The sequence below is a fragment of the Scatophagus argus genome, chromosome 3, assembly GCF_020382885.2.
Source record: "Scatophagus argus isolate fScaArg1 chromosome 3, fScaArg1.pri, whole genome shotgun sequence".
Taxonomy (NCBI): Eukaryota; Metazoa; Chordata; class Actinopteri; family Scatophagidae; genus Scatophagus; species Scatophagus argus.
In genome coordinates, this window is record NC_058495.1 from 2,311,658 (window position 1) to 2,329,420 (window position 17,763).

The window sequence follows — 17,763 nt, forward strand, 5'->3', positions numbered from 1 at the left end:
GGCCGCACATGGCGTTGCTTCGCCCTGCTAGCCTGCGAGGCAGCATTCGGGACAGAAACATTCCACAGATTTGACTTGTTGTTGTTGTCAAAGCGCATGCGCGTTTCACTCTTGACTGAGCTACAACGACGCGGTGACAGCTTTTAAACTTTATTTTTAAATGGACACCTGCAGTACACCACCAGGGATCAGGGACATTTGATGTAAGTCTGAACACCAAAGCCAGTCTGGAAACTAGTGATTCAATGGGTTTAGTCGCCCTGGGAAGATAATGGTCGTTGGAGGACACGAATAACCCAAGTGTCATTATGTTAAACCGACTTTCTGTCAGAATGAGTCTGGTTCACGTGACGGTACTTCTTCAGTCTCGCGGCTGTGTGGTCGGCAAACAAAACTGAAAACGTAGAAATAAAACGCTGAAATTGTGGACCGCTATCGACGTTAGCTTGCTAATTCTTACCTACAATCGTTATTTTTCCTAAACGTTTTGATGTATATTCGATAAACTAGCTTACTTAGTGTATGCTTCATGTGTTTATGCGCATGTATACTCAGTGTGGGTCGCGGCATGTGGCCTTTTGAACGGAGATTTGGTGTGTGCCATTCTGGTTCCGTATCAGCGACATAGTTAATTGTACACACTCTGACTTTCTGTTTCACTTCCTCAATGAACACAAAGGACTTTGCTCTCCACACGGTAACGTTACGCTGTTATTAATCTTTTATTTCTGTTTTTGTTATCGAATTAAGTCCCCGGTGAAGCTGTGAATGGAGGACCCTCTGATTAGGTTCACTCTCATCAAGTACATGAACTGTCTTAGGACGGATGTTACTGAGTGTTAAACTGATTTATGACAGATCGGAATATTAAAATGCCCTGTACTTTTACAGGTTGTTAAATTTGCAGATTATTTTCTCTCTTTTTTTTTGCTATTCAATGTCAAACAGTAATAAAACATGACTTTTTCACAGGAAAGAAAGCAGTTTTGCTTGGAAAAATTTGATTGGTCAAAATAGTAGTTATTTTCTGCCAGTCATCGAAGTGTTAAAACAGTCCCATCCATCCATTTGTACTCACAAAGACGGATAATCACATATGCTCACACAGTCACGCTGAGGGGCAGCGAAGCGCAGCCAGTTAACACAATGTGCGTGTTTTGGGGACTGTGGGAGGAAGCCCACGCAGGTACAGCGTGCTAACTCCGCCCAGACCGGGATTTGAGCCCAGAACCCTCATGTTGTAAGTCAACAGTGCAAGTCACTGCCCAACTTTAAATTATTTCAGCTTCATTAAATATTGTTTTTAAATCATTTCATATAATACTCAATAATATCCTCACGTCAACACACAAAAAGCTACAGTTTCCTTCATTAGTAGACAGTCAAGGCAAAGCGTATGCCTTAAATACATTCATTTCTGTTATTTTGGACAGATTTTTCCAGGATCATTAAAATCTAACATTTACTTTGTTAACAGAGTAGGAAAAAAAATAAGAGAAATGGAGCCTTGCAGTTGATGAGAAGTAGCAGCTTCACCTGTTTTCAATTGAGTTTGTCAAAACTTATTAGCAAATGAGCACATTCTCCTTTATTTACATAAGATGAGATAAGAACTTTATTGATCCTGCAGGAAATTGTTGTGCCAGGGTTGCAATACAAAGAGGCAAACGAAAGTATCAAGTAATCACACAAAATATAAAATAACAGAGTAATAGAAAAAATAACTGAGTACTATAAAAACATAACGGAGCATATACATGACAGAAATAACTGCAGATAAGGTGCGGAATGGAACGGAGAAGGTGCAGATGCAATCTTAAAGTGTTTACGCTGTGCACAAGCATCTCGACTGTTTTGGAATCTGGGTTGTGATGCTGACACACTCCTGATGGCTCCTGCACTTGACTGTCTATCAGCGTGTGTGTCACTGTTTGTGTGTCGTATACAGGACAGCGCACACACAGTGAGGTGGCCATGTGGTGGTTCCAGCAGGGTCTGTGCTTCCTGCCCGCGGCGCTGGTCGTCTGGACGGCGGCGTCTTTCGTCTTTGCTTACATCACAGCAGTGGTGCTGAAACATGTGGATCCTCTGGTGCCTTACATCAGGTCTGTCGGTTTTCTCACAGCACATACGCATTTTACACTGTAAACATTTACCTTCTAAGTCTAGAGTAATTATTTAACAGCATGATTTCAGACAGACCAAAGCAGCTGCTCATTTTTTTAACACGTCTGTTGGAGTTATGCTGATACTGATGCCAATAGTGACCCTTTTTCATAACTTACATTTTTTGATTATGTACACCCCCCCCCAAAAAAAACCTTTTCTCCTATTTAACAAAATAAACTTCTTTTTAATGAATGTTGTGTGTTACAGTGACACAGGAACGTTGGCGCCAGAGAGGTGTGTGTTTGGCATCATGCTGGATGTGTCAGCTTTTTTAGGTAACGCACACACACCCACACACTACATTATTTAAAACAGTCTCATTCAGTCTCTTTACAGTTGATAGAATGTAAATTTAATGGTCATTGGTTGTAATACTTATTGGCTGATGTGTGGTTATTGGATTTTGGTTATTTTAACTGTATGTGTGTTTGCAGGTATGGCAACAGTGTATGTGCGTTACAAACAGGTGGAGGCTCTGACAGGTGACACTGAGGTCAAACTCCACAGGCTGAACTTCTCTGGGCTGCTGCTCGGCTTAATCAGCTCCTTTGGGATGTGTGTGGTCGCCAACTTCCAGGTGAGAGCTGCTACTCCTGGATTAGTTCGCACTATTCAGTGTGTCAAGTGCTGAACGACGTGTCGCCACTCAACCTGTGTGTGTGTGTGTGTGTGTGTGTGTGTGTGTGTGTGTGGAGCAGAAGACCACTCTGTTCTCCATGCACATAGTGGGGGCGGTGCTGACCTTCGGGGTCGGGGCTCTCTACATCCTGATTCAGACGGTGCTCTCATTCTACATGCAACCTCACATCCACAGCAAGTTCATCTACCTGGTCCGCCTCAGCATAGGAGGCTGGACGCTGTGCAGCATCATCAGCAGTATCCTTTAATATACAAATATATTATAAAATTTATCACAATAAAGTGTTTTATAGCCTGAGATGAGCATTCGACTTCCAGACTAAAGGGAAGGTGTGCTGGCCTACCTGTTGCCTTGTTGCCCCAGCACTGATCTGAAGCCTGTAACTTGATTTGGTTTCTGTGGTTGGACACTGTTTGGCATCTGTACTCCAATGACAGCTCATCTGTAGCTGCAGAAGCTGCAAACAAAACTAGGGAAAGGGGGACACTTGATGGTCTTATCTCTTCTCATTCTGACAGTTTTCTCATTGCTACTGGTGAATTTCTGGTACATGTTGCTGTCATTTTATTACACTGGCCAAATAACAAAGATTTGTCTGATTTTGAAAATAACAACCATGAATGTTACTAGATAAAGATTCATTTCTAGGGTAGTCACCAGCACTGTGCGCACAGATGATTTAACATGGGGTCACATATATCAGCTGTGTATTGAAACACGTTCTTCTTCCAGTGCTTTGCTATACAGCAGAACCCGATTCTGGTTGCATTAATGCTATGAACCTTAACTGCTTCCTCTCCTGCCAGTGTTTGTATCGTCTGTTATCATGTACAGCAGTCTGCGGGGAGTGGACGTAGTTGACAAACTGCACTGGACTCCTGGAGAGACGGTCAGTAGTCCTTTTTTTTAAAACTGATACTAATAATTACACTGTTTGGTTGGTGACAGATTTTATTGGTGTTAATGTAGGCAGAATCACTTTAACATTTAGGTCTAAATGTATGTTGTCATTTTCAGGGCTACACGGCTCATATTGTGAGCACTGTGTCTGAATGGTCTCTGGCCCTCTCCTTCATCAGCTTCTTCTTCACTTACGTCAGAGATTTTCAGGTACTGCAGCTCATCCACCCACACAGCTGCTGTCGTAGAGCTGTCCGTTTTGGTTCGTTTTGTGTTTACTGTAAAGACCATTCAAGCTATCTGGCCCACTTGGAAAGGAAATATTCCTACAAGGAACATTCTGACATTCTGCTTCTTCTTCAGAGTCAGAAAAGTTTTATCTGTGTTTGTACAGAGATACTGTTCTTGCAGAGAATTAGACCACGTCCATGTCTGTACAGTAAAGCTTCATTCATTTTTATGTGCAAAGACCTTATGTTGTACGCACAGCAGCTACATGCATCCCTATAGCAACCCCCCCAGGAACAGTCACTTTGGTGTAGTGGCCACATGAAAGATTATTCTAACCATCTAAACCTTCTGTAACTTCTTATGTTGTTTCTTTTTGGGTTTTTTTTTTTCTCAAGAAAATTGATTTGCGAGCAGAGGTAGCTTTGCAGTGCAGCCACCTGTACGACTCGCCACACGGAGGCATCACGGCGTCCCAGCACAAACGGGAAGCCAATGAGTCATCTCCACTCCTGGCAGGAGGAATTTGACCTGCAGAGGAACATCCCACAATGGCTTTTTACAACAGTTTTCCACTTTTCTATTGAAAGGCTTTTTATAAGGTTTTTGTAAAGCTGGTGTATCGGCTCTAAAAGAGCGAGTACAAAGAAACATTATGCTCTCTTCCCTCCGTTGTTGGAAGAAGGATATTTTTATGACCCTTTAAACCCAAATATGATGCTTTGCACTTTTATCCTCAAACTGCATCAGTCCCTCAGGGACTTTGTCTGCTTCAGCACTGCACTTTTTTTTCTTTTTTTTTGTTCAATTATACTTTAATTTTTTAAAATGTCCCGCTTTGTTTTTTATTATACCTGCTCTTCCTGCATGTGTTTCTCTGGGGGTCGTGTGGAGCATTTAAAAAAAAAAAAAATCATTTGAAATTTCATGCAGATAAACTGAGTTTCCAGCCGGTGTACAGTACATAACATTGTTTTGTATTTTTGGGATTGTCTTGAAGGCAGTTCCAATTCTGTGCTTTCTTTTGGGGGTTTTTTAAGGTTGTTAACAGTAAATATCCACACAGAACATTACAGTACAGTTTCCGGTTTTTACTGCGAAGGCCAAAGATATACTCCAGAGGCTATGTTTCAGAATTCCCCTAAGACCTTGAGTTTACCTTGCACTCAACTTTGTTCCCCTGTGGGTGGCGCTAATCAGTAGTTGTAGAACTGGTCTGACTGTAACGATGGAACAGCTCCCCCTGCTGGAGAACCAGCGGCCTGACAAACACCTGTGTGGTAACAGGTGCTGTGATGTGCCACCAAAGTAATGATATATTTTAAGAGTGCGACGTTATAAACAGCATTACTTTGCCAATTAATCATTATATTCCTTTGTTTTTTGTTACAAAAGCTATTATTTAATCTTCTAGTGCTGATGTTAATTCCTCTTTCTAATGTGTTTTCTTATTTCAGACCACAGTTCATTTGTATACCGCATTAACATTTACAGTTTTTTTTTTGTTTTTTTTTTATTTTTTACCAAAACGCAATGTATGTCTCTTTTAGGTCTAAAAGGTGTCAATAGCATTGCTTCATAGCACTACAAGTGGTCAGAAACTCCACAGGGGACCATCAGAAACAGCTCTGTTGAATATGAAGAGATGTGAGCATCTAAAGTGATTGGTCAGACTCCTGCTGCCTATGAACTGCGAACATATCTGCATTTTAACAATGCTGAACTCAACATCCAGACTTGACTTGATACTGTACTGTTTTGATGGTGACTGTTTCTGTTGTTCATGTTAAGATGATAAAGATTTACATCTTGTTTTTATTTGTATAATCACACTTTGTCTATTTCAGTTTAGTATAAACATTTTTATAATTAATTCTGATTTAAAGCTGCACTAATCATTATTTTGATTTTATAATGGTAAAACTTTGGTTGTAGAGAATTCTCTGCACCATTCAGAGCTACAAACGAGCCTCAAATGCGCCAACAGTGGGATGATCGTATTGCTGCTCATAATACCTTAGCAGCTGTGTTTTCAGCTTGTTCTGCTGCCCAGAAGTGGCCAAAACTTAGGGCTCAGTGAAAGCCTGATCCAAACTTGTTCAGCAGGTGTTTACATTAATCACAACTCTGTAATACATTCTATTATAACTTATTAATACGTAATAAGTTCTTTGGGTTTGTCATTAACTCACACAGTCCTGCTGCCGATTCTGACCTGAAAAGGATTCAACATGTATAACACCTAATCTATATGTGACATGAAAAAAATGAGAGTATATCCACTTACCTTCATCCAGGATTTTAGAAATACTTAAGTCCAATTATATTACTGATACATTAACTGATTAAAAACACTTTGGGGATTCAAAACCTTGTGACTATGTGTTTCTGTATCAGTGCACAGAAGGAAAACTTGCATCTGCAAATAGACAAGGCGCTTGTGCTTTTGACAGGACATGATCTAAACATTAATGCAGTTGTCCTTGGCTAGGTTTTAACTTTAGCTAGCTTAGTTAGTTTTGAACTACCCCTTGAGGATTTGTCAACAATAGCAGAACATTGTTTGACCCAAACACTGTAAATTCAGAGTACAATAAGCCAAAAGTTGGACCTTTGAATCCCAAGAAACACTGTTAAACATGATGTACAATTTATTAACTGCAGGTCACAATGATTCCATAAAGATGGATGACATGACATCTCCCCAAAAGTAAAGCTAAAACATCACCGCACAGGTCAAAATATTTCCAAAAGATGGTTTCTGTTTTAGATAGTTCTTAATACACTGATAAGTTTAGTTTTAGTTAGTTACTTGATGTTATAAAAAAAGCAAAACATTATCATTGAATCTGATTGACAACAGAGTGCTGCTCATGATTGGGTTGGGCAGGCTGGAACTCAAGTGAACAAACACAACTGCATGATTCTGGCTCCAAATGATGTCATCAGCGCAAGATGGCAGCACTCATATGCAGACTTCATTTTTGTACAGTGAGAGGATAAAAACATGTGTTGTCCATCCTTATGTCAATGGCTAGAGAGATTTTTTTTTTTCTTTCTGATACTTGTGGTGCTCTGGACATTCATGAGGTAATCTAGTAAGAGTAGTAAAGGAGTTTGTTGAGTACAGCAAGCAATTCAGCACCTTTTCTCATTATTTCACCTTATTTTCAACCACAACAAAACAAAGTCAATCAAAATCCCACACAGATGGAAGCAAATACAGTTTTAATTTTCTCATAAAACTATGACATTTCTATGCAAAGCAAACATCTTAAAAGATCACTCCCAAGTGGTTTGAAAACAAAACGAGGCAGTGCATCTTTTAAACTGACAGGCATAACCTTTGGCAAACTGATTTCATATTATTCAGACGACCCACTGAAACCCTTATCAACCACAAAATATTTCAGCTTCACAGCTTCATGGTGATGCTAACCTGCCTGCACTCTACTGATCACCACAACTGATCAAAGCATAACAATATTACAACACATTATAATTAAAATGAATGGCTTGAACATATATATTACATACAATCAGAATAATAAATAAAGACACTGGAAATAGAGAAGCAGCATTGTTTGTTAAATCAGTAAAATCACAATTAAAAAGAATATCTGAAGCTGATCTTGACAAACATGAAGGATATAAATGAATGATGATGCTGTGAGTTAGGTTAAGTAATGAGTTAAAGGGTCAATTCGTCCAAATTACAAAGCATACACATCTTCTCTTTTCCCTCTCCAATCAAATGCTTGCAGTTATAAGATTTGTGCTTTTTCGGGGTATTTTCTGAAGGAAAAACAACTTTTACTCAGCTGGAAAGAATTGTGTTTACACCAAAATGAATCTCTCAGCTGATGTGTGTACCATTTTTCCTTGTGCAGGACAAACAACGCCCTAGCAGTGGAATGTGTGTTGTTGCATGAGAATCAACGCAAACTGTCGAGGTGATCTCTCAATGACAAATGGTGACAGTGAGCAGTATTAAAGCAGCTTTCTTCTGTAATATCTCAAATGTGAGCTACATTAGCGATTTCTCTCTAGAGAAGCTGTCTTCTGCAAACAAACCATGGAAGTCATCAACAAGAAGCACATGACTTTATGTTCTTTTCAGTCACTTTTTGTTTTTGCAAATTGAGGGTCAGGCCAGAGGGCATCATATGTTGTAAAGCTCCTCGAGGCGAACTGGCATACCTGATATTGGGCCATATAAATAAAATTAAGTTGACTAAACAAGTCTGGATGGAGTCTGGACAGATGGAGAAAACAATTACAATATTTGTCAGAAAAATCACTGTGAACTGTGACATTGTGTACGAGGTACCACCAGAAAATTGTGGCACATGTGTAACTTGTGTAAACTGACCCTTGAACATCAAACAACGAGCCAGATGAGAAGCAATAAAAGTGCAGATGTATCTCACAACTTCAGGAGGTAGTGAACGTCCAACATGTACAAACACCAAAAACACTTCATTCCTTGAGTGCACTGCAGAAAGATGCAAAGATGAACATATCGAGCAAGGGTCAGGCCTTATCCAACTCCCTGTGTTAACTAGCTTATTGTAATATCCAGGGCTGCAGGTGTCCTGATAATCAGACAGAATATCTACTATCTACTGTTTCTTTTCATTCTTCAGTCTGTCTTGGTCTTCATGTTAGCTGTGAGATTGCGAGGGGCAGTGACTAATCTGTCCTGTTAACATCACGTTAAGTCGACACAAATCAGCATTTCCTCGCAGCAGCTCACCTCAAGCCCCCCTCAGCAGTTAGAAATGTTTTTCTTCCTGTTCCTCCAGTTGAATATTTGAGTTTCACTGTCTGTGCAGTCTGACACTATTCACATTTATAGCTCAGAATGTAAATTTGTGATTTTAGGAGGCAGAGCCTACGATCTTGATTCGGGACATCGCAAAGGGTTTGGAAGCCGTTTCTGGTCCAGTACTCAGCATACATAAGAGCGATGAGGAAACTTGAAGTTTCTTGTGTCCAGCAGCTAAACTTGTGAAATGACACATTTTTGCATATTCATACATTCTGTTCATTTTTTTGTTTGTTTGTTTGCCTAAATGAGGGAAAAGGACATGATAATTTATTCCTTTAAGCGAATTTACATTAACATTTCGTCCAAATTAAATGTCCCCATACTCAATCCCAAGCTACAAAGCTCTGACTAGTTACAGAGGCCACAGGCGTCAATGAGCACAACACCACACCTGTTTTTAAATCAGCGAACAGGTCGCATATGTGGGCCGTGATTTAGAGTTCTGGAACCAGACGAATGCCAAAGCACTAAGAGTTTCACTACCTTCTGAAAGAGAAATACACCCAATGAGTTCTTCTTTTGTTTTTTTTTTTAAAGCGCTAAAGATCTGCTTGAAACTATGGCACAAGTGCAGCACATCCAACACATCTGAGAGTCACAGAGTTTAAAGTGTGTTGATGTTGTTGTTGCTGTTATACATAAAGGACAAACTCAAAAAGTCGCTTTTAAATCCTCTAGACCTTTGAAGTCAAGCATGCAGTGGTTTCCAGTTTTCTGAGGACAATGGAAGGCTAACCAGATGGGTGCAGCATCAAAAAGAGAAAAATACAAAACAAAAGGAGGGTTGTAAGGCATCATCAGTGGGCAAGGCCACACAAAGGCCGACAAGCTCTGAAATCGTCTCAGCAGGAACTCAAACAACCACACCCAAGCCCTGAACTGTCCCTCCTCCGTTCCGCTCCACCTGAAGGTTAAAAGGCCGATCCATCACAGATGATGTTCTGGCCTCGGCCGGGGAACAGCTCCATCTGCCAGTACCGAGGGTCGGCGTACACTGCACGGGCCAGAGGTCAGAATTAACGACCATCAATCAGTGTTCACGCCAGCAGCCACATGTCACATTCAGCCATATGATTGTAAGGATCAGAACAGAAAACAGCACGCAAACACCTCAAAGACTAAGAGGACCGTATTCACGTGTCACATGACAATCTGTAGACGTCTTCATACCATTTGTCTGCAGACTGAAAGGTAACGGCTGTAATTCAGAAGGAAATAACCTCTGTTTGACACCTTACTGTTTCAGCTGATAGCAAGACATTTCATCTTGATTTCCAAGATGCGCGTGTGTGTGTGTGTGTGTGTGTGTGTGTGTGTGTTGGACTGAGATGACTGGTGAACATATTGGTTATCAGCAACTAATGAGGTGACCAAAGATTACTGCTGCCTGTTGCATTTTATTTATGTTACATTTATTTATTGGATGACTGGCAAAATGTATTTGTTTAACTGTATAAAAATCCTTATCAGTCTGCTGTGGTAATCCTCAAGCAATTCATGTGTTTTAGACAGTGCCCTGAAGATACTTTATGTCTTAAGGGCGCAAGAAGAATTTGTACTATCTGAAGTTGCTGTTTTGTCACATTAAGGTATTTGTGGATAAAAAAAAACAGGTGTGGCAGGTGTTACCCATGTCTCCAGGTGTCAGCCACAGGTTGAAGGAGCTGCAGTGTTTCTGACAGCGCTGAACAGGAAGAACTCGAACTGTTGGAAGCCCCTCCCCCACCACGAGCCAACCAAACACCCCGATACCCTGAAACACAAACGACAACTAAACGTTGAGACTGAGGGTTCATTAGTGCTGAATAAAAATGCCAGCAAAGGTCAAGACAAATGCTACAAACAAATTAACAAATAACTGCACTGATCCAGCATTCAATCAATCTGAACTTTCAGTTGCATTTTCACATAGAAAAGGTTGGGCAAGTCACCACGGAGGGAAAAACATCAGCTTGTTTAAAGTCCCCCTGCAGTCAGAAATCTGACACTATAAGGCTGTTTTCACATTCATTGCTCAGATGGTAAATTTGCTCTCTGCTCAATGTCACTGGAGTTATTTTCAACCAGGACCTGTCCTTCAATTCCCATATAAAACATATCACTGAGACTGCCTTCTTCCACCTTCTTGCATCATTAAAATAAGGAACATCCTTTCTCAGAGTGATTCCTGTAGGATACAGGATAGACTTCAAAATCCTTCTATTGACTTATAAGGCTCTCAATAACAAAGTTTAAGGACTTCATTGTTCCTTATTGCCCCAGTAGAACACTTTTCTCCCAGAATGCAGGTCTGCTTGTGGTTCCCAGTATCTCTAAAAACAGACTGGGAGGTAGAGCTTTCAGCCACCGTGCTCCACTACTGTGGAACCAACTCTCTCCATGGGTCAGAGAGGCAGACACTCTGTAAAGTCCAGGCTAAAAACATTCCTCTATGATAGAGCTTATAGTTAGGGCTGGCTCAGGTAACTGAACCATTTCATAGCTATGCTGCTATAGGCTTAGACTGCTGAGGGACTCATCAGGATACAAGGAGCCATCTACCCTCCTCTCCTCTCCTCTTACACACTTGCTGTTCTGTCTTTATCTGTTATACTGTGTAGTCTGGCCTTGGTGTCTCACACTCTCTCTGCGTCTTCACAGATTTCTCCACAGCTCCATCCACCGGCACCAACCTCCACCTGCATCACCTCCTTCCCTGTGTTTCTACCCTGCCAGCCGTCCCTGCTCATCAACCAACCTGCTGCTCCTGCTTTCCCTGGTCACAGCCCAGTCTGCCCACCAGGATCTGCCTCCATCAGCCTGACTGAACATTCCCCATCTATCACATATCTCATGTTGTTAACTGCTTTCCTGCCTGTACAACATCCATTGCACGTCTGCCCGTCCTGGGTGAGGGATCCCTCCTCTGTTGCTCACCCTGAGGTTTCTTCCATTATTTCCCTGTTAAAGGTTGTTCTGGGAGTTTTTCCTTAGTCCATGTGAGGGTCGAAGGGCAGAGGATGTTGCTATGATGTTATGTAAAGCCCTTTGAGACAAACTGCTGTCATGGCAGGAAAAAAAACATTTATGTACCCAAATTGGAAACAACATTACCTTTAGCTGACCGAAATTCTGTGTGAAATATAGGAAAAAAACATGGCATTTTGGAGTCACTCTTAGAGTCTTTAACTGTAATCTAAGACATTTCTTACTTTTTGTTTGTGGCTTTTGTCAATAACAGTAACATTGTTCCAGTTTAGTTGTCCAGTCTATCAGTGTGGGGACATTTGGACAGGTGAACTCACCTTGCTCTGGGAGTTGGTGCTGTGCGTGACCAGGCAGCGCTGCACGATGGTCCCGGCACTGTCCAGCAGGGGGCAGAGCTCTGCCTTCGGGAAGAGCCACCTCAGCACCTTCTCCCTGGTCCCAGAGCTGAACCTCCTATAACACACACACCCACACACATCATCACTCACCAGTCACAATCATTACAGACAACTGTGTCCACTTAATGCATGTAGTGAAGGTTTAGGGATGCTCGGGTCTGATCTGAACAGATATTAAGTGGACCGCTTATCAGCCAAATGTGACCCATTCACATTAAATCCTGCTTTCTGTGCTACTTCCTGCAGTTTCACAATAAATGTATTTTAATGTGAAGGCAGTGATACACCTCTGACAATGACTTTCATTGTTAGTTAATGTTATCAAAAAAATGTTACTCAGATGCAAATCCACTTAAAGAGGAATTCCAGTTTTTTTTAAACCTGGGCCACATATTCACCTATTTCAGCGTGTACACGATTCATACTCACCAAAAGTTATGGAATTGGTCCAATAAAGCTGCAACATGGCTTCATTTGCTGAAAAGTAATCCTTTGGGGCAACTTCGACTGTCAAAGTTATGTCCAATAAAAATGCTTTTTGTGACACTCATAGGCTGAATTTGTTACATCAAGTGTCAACATTACAGAAAGGATCCCTACAGAGAGAGAACGTTTTGTTAAAGAGTAGAAAGAGTACCTCTGTACTTTTTCTGAGGTGCATATAATAAAAGTCATGTAATAATTACTCTGCTTTGGTGCTGCAAAGATCTTGTATAATGCTAATTTCCCACTATCTCCTGATTGCTTGCATCACTGAGTGTTTGTGTTTAGGAGAGTGAATGTTTGGAGGAGTGAGAGCTCTACCATTAATGCAAGATCTTTGATCAATGCAGAAGTTTTTGGGCCTCTCAAAAAAAAACGGGACAGACAGCTGAATGCTGCGGGCTGAGACAGCATGGACTATACTGCAAGATTGCTTGTAATTCAGAGACTGGATTGGGATGAAAATGTTGCGCATTAATTAACTAGTTAGCTAAAATAATTCCATCCACTAAGGTGACGTTGACTAACACTAAAGTATGAATGCTTTGTTTGCAGTCAGGTAGCTTTAAGAGTTAAAATAAACCGTAAAATGAGGAACTCCAATTTTTTATTGCTTATCATTATTCTAATGTACTAGTGGAGCATTGTCTATCAGTATAATATTTCCATACAGTATATCAACTAAAACTGTCCTTCCTCTTCTGACAGACAAAATGAAAAGACTATATCAGCTTAAGCTCAGCTTGGGTAAGAGATGAGACAAAGGAGAAGCTGAGGGGAAAGAGATGGTGAGAAAGGAAGAGAAGGTATTGTCCACTGTGTCCAGGACAGGATTAGCATGTGGTGGTGTGTTGTCAATTTTCAGTATAGATGTGCCCTTCTCCCGCCTTCTCCATGACACACAGACTTAGAAAACTAATTAGTTTCCTATAATTGGATATGGGTACATTTCAGAGATGTTTGTACTGAAAATGTAATTGTGTTCAGAATTTAATTAAACATTGTCAATATTAATTTTAAGACCTTTCATGATTATTTTAGCCTGCTCATTTTTCCTATAGTCGAGATCAACATTTGGACCTCAGTACTTCTAAAACCCTGACTACAGCCCTGCCCAAAGGATTACATTACAGCAATCTACTGGACCAGTTCCTAAACTTTTAGTAAACATGAATCATTTGCAGATCTAAATACTTAAACATATGGCCTAGATTTAGGTTTCGCTGGAATTCCACTTTAAATCTCTGGCAAATTGACACATAGACCCAAGGCATACTTCAGTAAAACAAGACCAGGCTGACATGGTCACACTGACCATCCAGTCTGGGTACTTAGAACAGAACTGTGTACCAGAGTAGAGTGAAGTTGGCGGGTCCCTGAGGGAGGTCAAGATTGTGGTTCTGCAGACCGTCATCCTCTTCCAGCAGAACAGACATGGAGCCTGAATGGGCCAAGTAGAGCTCCTCAAGCTGCTGCCGCTGGACACTGAGGGATTCCCCACCCTGCAGAGGCCAGTATGAACAAACAGAAACCATTCAAATAAAGAGACACCAGTATGAACAAACGGGGATCCGTAGTGTGGTCAGAACAGTTCAAACTGATGGCCAGAACATAATCTTGTAGGACTTGCAGAATGATGGGAGGCCCATCAGACGGCCAGGCCTGTCTTGTATTGATCTCTGACCTTCAGCAGGACCAGCTGTGGCCCCCGTCGCAAAGTCACAGTTCCTCTGAGGCTCTCCGGGACTTCCAGCACAGAGGAAATCTCTGCACAGCTCGAACAGTTGACCAGATTCTGCCTGAGAGAGGCAGCATTCCACCATTCATGGAAACCTACAGCACACACACATTATTGTTTTTCAAAACAGCTGTAAAAAGCATGTGCTGCCTCATACGGACATTTTGGTTTGTGCTTTTTGTCTTGAGACTTTGATCCTGTATTTTATCAGTTTATCAGTTCTGCTTAACCTATACTAATTTCTTTCATTAATCATTAATTTATTGTTCTATAAATGTGAGTTAATGGGTGAAAAATGCTGTTTACAATTTACTTAAGTTCATAATATTGACATCAAATTGTGCGCGAGAGAGACAAGTCTTTGATAATAAAACGCGATGTCAGACCGTCATTTGTGTCTTGTTCACCTGCAGGGTGTTTTACTGATAACAGACAGAAACAGACCAGACAGGTTAATAATGAGTTTGAAGGCTAAGCAACACACTGCACTGCTGTTTATAACATGAGACATGATTTTACACTGTGGAGAATTACCTTGACGATTTTATCTTTCATTGTGAATATCACAAGGTAAACGGTAGAAGCACGACATTCATATTACAGTAACTCAACCTAAATGTACACTTGGACATATTTGATTAGCCAATGCAGCACCTTGCCAGACGCAAAGGTTGACCCGGGTTAAACTTACAGACATTCCTGTGCCAGCACTAAACAATGTTGCCAGACTGGCCTCATGCAAATAACTTTACTTGTAATTACTTGCACAAGTCCACACTCAGTGTGTTGGTGTTATACTTAAGTAACTATGTCACGTTTTCATCCTTTAGGTACCCAGTACTTTATCATTAATAAAAAAAAAAACTGCTGGTCAATGCACGTGTGTGCTCGTGAGAGACATTCGAAACAGAAAGAGAGACAAAGCAATCATGTTTCTGACCTTGCAGGTTGTACTTCTTGGCAATAGGCAAGGACAGGAGGCGGACGTGGCTGAGGGGGGAGGACCAGTTGTAACAGCCCAGGTTGACCAGACCTAGCTGTGGGGTGCTCTGAGGGTATGTGAAGGCCAGCACAGCCACCAGCAGGAAGCCCACTGCCACCACAAACTGCAGAGACAACAGGGACATTACTAATGCCGAGGGCTGCGTCCTTCCTCACTCAAAGCATGAATAAACCGTCTCTGTATTCTCTATGACAGCCAAGTCATTTATTTAACCGCAAGAACATTAAATAATCAGCATTTTTAGAAACAAAAACAATCTAAGAGTCTGATGTGACCTGCAGTTTTTGTCGTCACCATAATAGCTGTGATCACTCAAAAAAAAAAAAAAAAAAATCACTCACAAAATTGGAAGAGTAACATGAGGCTTAAGCAGTTTGGGTTAGACAAGTCAAGTTGACATCCTCACAAAATATGATCTTTTTAATACAAATTTCCTGTACTGTTTTCTCGTGGAGCAGCAGCATAATAGTAACATAAAGAGAGAAGGTCCACAGGGGAAAGACCAGGGAAGAACAGCATAAAAGGGCTATTACTAACAAATGCTAAAAAACAACAACAACAACAACAACAAAAACACTCAAGAACTGAACTGTCAAACTGGGAAAAGCAATCACAAATCCTCCTCTTCAACAGGCCTGACCTTAATGGTGGCCCTCAGGATGGGGAACTGGGGAGGCTCTCTCCTGGGCTCGTTGGTTTCCAAGACCTGTTTGATGAACCTCTCAATCTCCCTCTCCGACATGCCGTAGCGGTAGCCTGACTGACGGAGAATATCGATGCTCTCGGACAGCTTGTCATAGATACACGGCTCGCTCATCGTTGTTCCCATGACGACAGCAGAGTTGGCAGGATCTTCGTTGAATACGTCAATCACTGACTGCTGCAGCCTCAAAGAGCATGGTGTCACCTGCGAAGCCATCTCAAATGTTAACTGCCATTTCACAATAAACATCACTTTCATGCTTACAGGTGCGCCACTTTAACACAACCGACAGTGTAGCATGCCACATATCAACATGCCTGGACTGCCACCGCCTGCTTTGCTTTAGCAAGACGTGTTTTAGCATAACTACATGTTAAATGTTGTAGTCTTTATTTCTGTCACAGTATAGTACTGTTCAGATGACATGACATTAAAAGTCATATTAACATTGTCTAATATACAGACAGACAGACTCGGTAAACTAGTCCTTGTGGTGCTTCGGATAAGTTGAAAAGATAGTAATGGTGTTTAAAACCGTAAGCGACACGTAATGTCGCTACAAACTAGTGAGATGGCACCATTTAACGTTCGTGCTCACTTACGTGACATGATTTAACGTTAGCAAACGCAAAAACTTACCACTGCAGATGTACCGTGATCAACTCACAGCAATACACTGACATGTTAGCTTGTGCTTACTAGCCTTAGCTAACACTTTCAGTACGCGTCGCTTAAAGGAAACTAAAACCCTCGCCTTGAAGTGAGACCCACCGCTATAGTGACTGTCTCTTCTTTCTTACGGTGCGTTCCAAAATATCCAAAATCTACTTCTCTTTTCTGAAAACTAGCTGTCTAGTTATCGAGCATGGCTGCCACAAACAACCTACGTCTTCGTCTTCTCCTCAAGGTTCACGAACTGGAGCATTACCGCCGCTAAGTGGTACGGAATATAACTGCATGGCGATCAAGGTATTATTTATACTGGGAACAAATCAAGCGACAAGGAAGTTGTCTGAAAATAATGAATGGGACCCAACATCCGATAAGTCTCCTTAATTTGTCTCTGCTGTTTCTCCATTTGACCAAACCAGCACATACAGTCCACTCTTACATTCACTTGCAATTTGTGTCTGCTGTACTATTTGAAACAAGTAACAAATATTTAGGCTGTTTCTGACCATAAACACCTTGTTCCTGAAATTAAATTAAATGTGACTGAAACGTTACATGTATGTTTATGGCAATTGGTTCACATAAGTTGCAAGTGAATTACTGGACGACCATATTGGTGAAAACGTCTGAAAGAAATATTGATTTTGACCACCAAGAGTAACTCACTGTACAACATTGAAAGATATTTGTACTTATAGTAACAGTAGTAGCTTTCATGTAAGGATATACACAGTGTGCATGTTGATACAGGCCATTGGCGCTTAGTAATACATGAGAAAAGCAGTATTATTATGTTCGGCAGAAATCCATATAAAGGTATGAGGAAAAAAATAATTTGAGGATTATACACAGGGTTTTGAAAATTCAGAATTCGATGACTGTGCTTAAGCAGCTGAGGAAAAACTATTTAACCTTTAAGGAGTCAATGGTTTTCATGAAATCTTTGCAGGAGGTTGAACCCGCGGTTCTTGAACTGGCTGTAACTAACCAGAGGACAGAGGAATACCATGGCCTCGCCGCAAACAGGACCA

General features: G+C 41.1%; 2 protein-coding genes across 6 annotated transcripts; one reads left to right on the forward strand and one right to left on the reverse strand.

Moving 5' to 3' along the window:
• The first annotated feature begins 44 nt into the window (after positions 1 to 44).
• On the forward strand, positions 45 to 9,534 carry LOC124054690 (DNA damage-regulated autophagy modulator protein 2-like). Of its 3 annotated transcripts, none has more exons than XM_046380978.1 (8): positions 45 to 203; positions 1,949 to 2,105; positions 2,377 to 2,444; positions 2,604 to 2,746; positions 2,868 to 3,045; positions 3,616 to 3,698; positions 3,827 to 3,919; positions 4,336 to 9,534. In XM_046380978.1, the coding sequence occupies exons 2-8, from the start codon at positions 1,975 to 1,977 to the stop codon at positions 4,465 to 4,467; spliced, it is 828 nt and encodes a 275-aa protein (XP_046236934.1). In that variant the 5' UTR covers positions 45 to 203; positions 1,949 to 1,974; the 3' UTR covers positions 4,468 to 9,534. The 3 variants fall into 3 exon arrangements, with proteins under 3 accessions (XP_046236934.1, XP_046236945.1, XP_046236953.1); XM_046380989.1 differs by lacking the exon at positions 45 to 203 and adding an exon at positions 228 to 697; XM_046380997.1 differs by lacking the exon at positions 45 to 203 and adding an exon at positions 754 to 1,240.
• On the reverse strand, positions 7,149 to 17,059 carry c3h6orf89 (chromosome 3 C6orf89 homolog). 3 transcript variants are annotated; one of them, XM_046380965.1, is made up of 8 exons: positions 16,948 to 17,059; positions 15,998 to 16,264; positions 15,295 to 15,460; positions 14,301 to 14,449; positions 13,967 to 14,118; positions 12,053 to 12,188; positions 10,398 to 10,521; positions 7,149 to 9,762 (listed from the first exon to the last, which is right to left on the reverse strand). In XM_046380965.1, the coding sequence occupies exons 2-8, from the start codon at positions 16,184 to 16,186 to the stop codon at positions 9,680 to 9,682; spliced, it is 999 nt and encodes a 332-aa protein (XP_046236921.1). In that variant the 5' UTR covers positions 16,187 to 16,264; positions 16,948 to 17,059; the 3' UTR covers positions 7,149 to 9,679. The 3 variants fall into 3 exon arrangements, with proteins under 3 accessions (XP_046236921.1, XP_046236905.1, XP_046236913.1); XM_046380949.1 differs by having other exon boundaries at positions 16,700 to 16,990; XM_046380957.1 differs by having other exon boundaries at positions 16,832 to 16,983.
• Between the last annotated feature and the right edge of the window lie 704 nt (positions 17,060 to 17,763).

What these genes read in the sequence shown, in the direction of transcription:
- LOC124054690 (XM_046380978.1), top strand. Translation starts at nt 1,975, where the DNA reads ATGTGGTGGTTCCAGCAGGGTCTGTGCTTCCTGCCCGCGGCGCTGGTC. An exon ending in CCTCTGGTGCCTTACATCAG is followed by an intron (nt 2,106 to 2,376) that starts GTCTGTCGGTTT and finishes TGTGTGTTACAG; the next exon opens with TGACACAGGAACGTTGGCGC. An exon ending in CTTACGTCAGAGATTTTCAG is followed by an intron (nt 3,920 to 4,335) that starts GTACTGCAGCTC and finishes TTTTTTCTCAAG; the next exon opens with AAAATTGATTTGCGAGCAGA.
- c3h6orf89 (XM_046380965.1), bottom strand. Translation starts at nt 16,186, where the DNA reads ATGGGAACAACGATGAGCGAGCCGTGTATCTATGACAAGCTGTCCGAG. An exon ending in CACAGCTGGTCCTGCTGAAG is followed by an intron (nt 14,119 to 14,300) that starts GTCAGAGATCAA and finishes TGGCCTCTGCAG; the next exon opens with GGTGGGGAATCCCTCAGTGT. An exon ending in GCACCAACTCCCAGAGCAAG is followed by an intron (nt 10,522 to 12,052) that starts GTGAGTTCACCT and finishes TTTGTGTTTCAG; the next exon opens with GGTATCGGGGTGTTTGGTTG.